This window comes from Electrophorus electricus, chromosome 4, assembly GCF_041902795.1.
Source record: "Electrophorus electricus isolate QZ-2024a chromosome 4, ASM4190279v1, whole genome shotgun sequence".
Lineage (NCBI taxonomy): Eukaryota > Metazoa > Chordata > Actinopteri > Gymnotiformes > Gymnotidae > Electrophorus > Electrophorus electricus.
Window position 1 is genome coordinate 4,835,001 of NC_137500.1, and position 5,000 is coordinate 4,840,000.

General features: G+C 44.1%; 1 protein-coding gene across 3 annotated transcripts in view; it reads right to left on the bottom strand.

The window, feature by feature from the left end:
* Positions 1–4,147, bottom strand: part of LOC113573145 (genetic suppressor element 1-like) — a 66,381-nt gene extending 62,234 nt beyond the window's left edge. For all 3 annotated transcript variants that reach the window (XM_081711898.1, XM_081711896.1, XM_027003239.3), the window contains exon 1: positions 3,989–4,147. Coding sequence is in view for 2 of the 3 variants with exons in the window: in XM_081711896.1 (XP_081568022.1) it covers positions 3,989–4,028 (40 nt within the window). In the remaining variant the exon portion in view is untranslated. The remainder of the gene's footprint in view (positions 1–3,988) is intronic.
* Between the last annotated feature and the right edge of the window lie 853 nt (positions 4,148–5,000).

Consider the following 5,000-nt stretch of genomic DNA (forward strand, 5'->3'; position numbering starts at 1 on the left):
TGTCCATACACATTAACTGTGTGATATCTGTCCATACACATTAACTGTTTTAAATCTGTCCATATACATTAACTGTGTTATATCCGTCCATACACATTAACTGTGTTAAATCTGTCCATACACGTTAACTGTGTTATATCTGTCCATACACATTAACTGTGTTAAATCTGTCCATACACGTTAACTGTGTTATATCTGTCCATACACATTAACAGTGTTAAATCTGTCCATACACGTTAACTGTGTGATATCTGTCCATACACATTAACTGTTTTAAATCTGTCCATACACGTTAACTGTGTTAAATCTGTCCATACACGTTAACTGTGTTATATCTGTCCATACACATTAACTGTGTTAAATCTGTCCATACACGTTAACTGTGTTATATCTGTCCATACACATTAACTGTGTTAAATCTGTCCATACACGTTAACTGTGTTATGTCTGTCCATACACATTAACTGTGTTAAATCTGTCCATACACATTAACTGTGTTATATCTGTCCATGCACATTAACTTTGTTATATCTGTCCATACACTTGGATCAAGTTGTGGCATAGTCGTCCTAGCTGGAGAGCATAGAAATTCCAGTTTGACAGTGAATCATGTGTCAGGACATGTGCTAAGTCCTGGGAGCAGTGTAATATGGCTAGCTTACTGCAGCTGAGTGTTGATGCCCTGTGTACAAACTCGCACAGAGCTCGCACAGTGCTGTAAATCGCAGGTTGTAAATTGGAGCCATAAACTGGCCGTGTCTGCACTGTTAAAAGAGAGAATGTGACAAGGTGCACGAGAGATACCTTTATATGAGCCCCCAGGAACCCAGCGGAGTTCCGACACAGGGAGAGCCATACAGCAGAAGTAACAAGGGAAGGCAAAACAGACACATGTCTAGCAGGATAAGGCATAATGCCATATCATGCACAGCACACACTTAGTCCACTTGAGCCCAGTTGCTGAACCACAGCTCTGCCTTCAGGTTTTGATATGAAATTCTGACCACACTGAGTTGGCTGCATCGCTTCCTCTGTGCTTAAAGCATGACCACGCCATAGTGTGGCATCTGATATAAAGGCATGCAGCTCAGACTAAACTACCAACCTCACGTCTTACAGCACTGTTGACTTCCCTTTACCCGTCGTACTGTTTTCTGATAGCCATGTGAAAAAAGAGGGTTTACACAAACACACACACACACACACACACACAAACACACACACACGAGCGCACACACACGAGCGCACACACACACACACACACACACACACACACACGCACACACACACACACACGAGCGCACACACACACAGACACACACACAAACACACACACGCACACACACCATTTGCTAGACCGATTGTTCTGCTTAGCTCTCAGAAACACATTTGCCCCTCGAAGCAGAAGTGTAAAACACAAGCTAGCTACTGCACAATACCACAGAGGAAGTGTGAAACAGTCCAGTCATCCTGCACTTCTCTCCCTCTCGCCAGAGCACGGGAGGGAACCCTGGAAAAGGCCGAACTGTAAGCCGTAGTGTTTGCCAGCGCATCTCTCTCGGTTTGCACGGCTGCCACAGAGTAGGTTCTCTCACAGCACTCTGGCATGTTTGATTCTGTGTGATTCATTCATGATCTACAAATAAAAAGTTAAATCTGTAATCCAGGCCCGATAACCTTTTCCTCATTTTATGAGTTCCTAAAATATCCAACCACTCAATACTACAGCAGGCATTACTCAGTTACAGAATTTATTGATGTTCTCTGTTATCTGATGATCTGTTGTGCTCCTCTTGCTTTCTCTTTCCGTGAGATTCAGATTCCAGTTCCACACTCACCACCTGCTGCTTCTGATTACAGGTCAAAGGTCAACCTGCCTTTCTCTCTCTCTCTCTCTGTCTGTCTGTGTGTCTGTGTGTCTGTGTGTCTGTCTGTCTGTCTGTCTGTCTGTGTGTGTGTGTGTGTGTGTGTGTGTGTGTGTGTGTGTGTGTGTGTGTGTGTGTGTGTGTGTGTTTGAGGGGGTTTGTCTCTGATGTGCTCCTCAGATGCAAGACCCTCAGGAGACAGACCTGGAAAATACAGCATTCTAAACACAGCTCACATATGCCTGTATGAAATATTGGCATGGGTGTGTATTATACAAAAGATTATTACTACATGAGGTATAATATTAATACTTTGACTCAGCACCACTTAACTACAACTACATACCAGATAAATCAGGTTTGTCTTACTTTTAGCAGAAACACATCTAGTAAATTGAGTTACAGCATGAAATGGAAAACGCCGTCAGAGGGGTGGCCATCAGCCGTATGTTTAAGCAACTCCCTTGGCCATTGAAAAGCTCCAGGGAGCCAGTTAATCACATGACTTTCAGCAATACCCAGTTTATAGGAAGAGAACTGGAGAAATGGCCCAATTCTTATCTCTAATCAGTCAGGGGTCAGAGGTCAAAGAAAAATGAGGCTATAGATAAACTGGAATGGCCCAAAACTGGTTGACCTGTGACAGCAGTGACATAAGAGGTCATAACCCCAAGCTGTGTGATCGGTGAGCCAGGAACGTAAAAGCACAAAAACACAGCACATGAAAAGCCTCCCGCGCGTCTCCCGGACGTGGATGCTCCCCCCTCCTGGCCTCTTTCACCATCCTCCTGCCTGTATCCCACCATCCCCCGTCTCCGTCTCTCTCTCTCTCTCTCTCATTCCTACAGCCTGATCAGGCTTCCCTGCTACCCACCTCGTTAGGCTAGGATAGCCTTGGCGTCCAGCCTAAGCCACTGTCTCCAAACTAATTCCCCCTCCGCCAGGCCGTGTCTGCATCCAGCCGCGGCCAATGGGCTTTTCATACAGGGAAAAGGGCTCTTTTTGGACATCGTGCTCTTTACCTCTCACCGCATTTTTAACAAGAGCTGGTCAACACGCCATTAGCACATACGGTCTTTAAAGATGTTACACAGCTAGCTGGAATAAGAGCCTACAGTTTTTAAGGATGTTACACAGTTGGCTAGATTAAGAGCATACAGACATTAAGGATGTTACATCATTAGCGAAAATAAGAACATACGATATTTAAGGATGTTACACAGGTAGATGTTCACAAACAGAATACCCAAGAACCAGAGCGGAGGTGCCTACTTTCACACAAACATCCACGTACAGACACACAGACTTAAGCAGTTTGACTGCTGTAACTGTGTTAATAACCCCTTTACACATCTCAAAAGTGCAGAACTGTTAGCAGATCTCTGAAACTAGCATTGTCTCAGTATCTTTGAGTAGGGTGTGAATACTAGCTGGAGAGAGTCAACAGCTTCTGCGTGTGTTGAGAGGGTGAGAGGAAAAGAGAGAGTGAGAGTGCGAGTGAGACAGAGAGAGAGAGAGAGAGAGAGAGAGAGAGAGAGAGAGAGAGAGAGAGAGAGAGAGAGAGATAAAGGCTTAGTGTCTATTTAACAAGCTCTAGAGTTTACAAGTACAAATAGCCCCCAATTATCCAAGAGGGGCTCCATATATTCTTCAAGACTGAAGCATATTTTCCCTAACTTCATAATTAGTCCAGACAAATATGCTTTGTAGCTGTGCTGCCTTCACCTTGACATTGCCTGTCACTTTAAGACACCTTTAAACAATATTCTGAAACCTTCAGACCCTAAATATATCATTTAGAAACAAGTTCTATTCACTCTACAGAGCTATTCACCACATTACTGTGCCGAAACATGTCTTGGCTTCAAAACAATTTCTATTTGAAGCAGTTTTGCACCAACGTATGCAAGAAAAAGCCATAAATCTATAGTGAATATGGACTTACACATGTACATGCATTCTGACATCTCATCTGCTTTTGGCTCAACCTGTGCCATAGTACTAAAACTCACATATTCCATCTTACATAATGCACCAATAACACTGGGACTGAATCCTTCTAATAGGCCTATTTATGGAAGCTCCAACAACAACTACATCGTAAGCTCTGTCAGTTTTCTTACCCAGCAGTAGTGGTGTCCAGGCTCCCCAGTGGCAGTCCATGGGAGCAGAGTGGAGCAGTGTGTGTGTGTGCGCGTGTGCGCGCGTGTGTGTGTGAGCAAAGCGTGAAGCTGTGTGGCGTCTCTCCTCTTCCCTAAGCTGCGATCAGTGGGGAGAGAAGGCGTTCCCGCGTGGTACTGCACACAGACCACAGCCTGTCAGTCCGATGAGAACTGCTGCTTCTCTGGCAAGCTTGTGTGTGTGTGTGTGTGTGTGTGTGTGTGTGTGTGTGTGTGTGTGTGTGTGAGTGTGTGTGTGTGTGTGTGTGTGTGTGTGTGTGTGTGTGTGTGTGTGTGAGAAAAAGAGCTTCAATACCTTCGATGGCTCTTTTTCAATTCTCCTCTGTGCTGTAGATAAATGCAAAGCTTTTTTAGTTGATTTTTTTAGTATTCCAAATTTCTAGTCATTCATTTAGTTAGAAGTAATAAGTGCATGGGTAGCTGTTTGTGTTTCAAGCTTGGTTTATTTGTCACATACATAGTCATACACAGTATAACTCACAGTGAAATGGTGTATGTACATACCTCATTATGACCTGTGAAAGAGGGTGAGTATCGCACCACTGCTACTGCACTTTCCACTGCACTAAACGTCATGATCTCTCTATCAGGATATCTGTCAGGACATCAGGATCTCCAGCGTCTCACTCTCGTTTGGAGCATTTAACAGAACCTGCTGATTTGCACTACGCAGAGGACAGCCACACAGCCACAGAGGGCCGACCGTAAGAAAGAATTTAAGTGTAGTACTGGAGCCAAAGAAGACTAAGGCAAGGTTTACACAGTGAATGGCTTACTTGGCACAGGCAGACTGGCATTAACTAAATGTTAACACAGCTCTTCAACGTGTTGATACACAGAAAGCCAAGATAACAGAAAACCACACAAATAACCTTGCAAGGTCATGTATATAGAAATCCATATACAATATACGTGCAACATAAATACAGCCTGAGTGGGGCGGCACACTGACTGC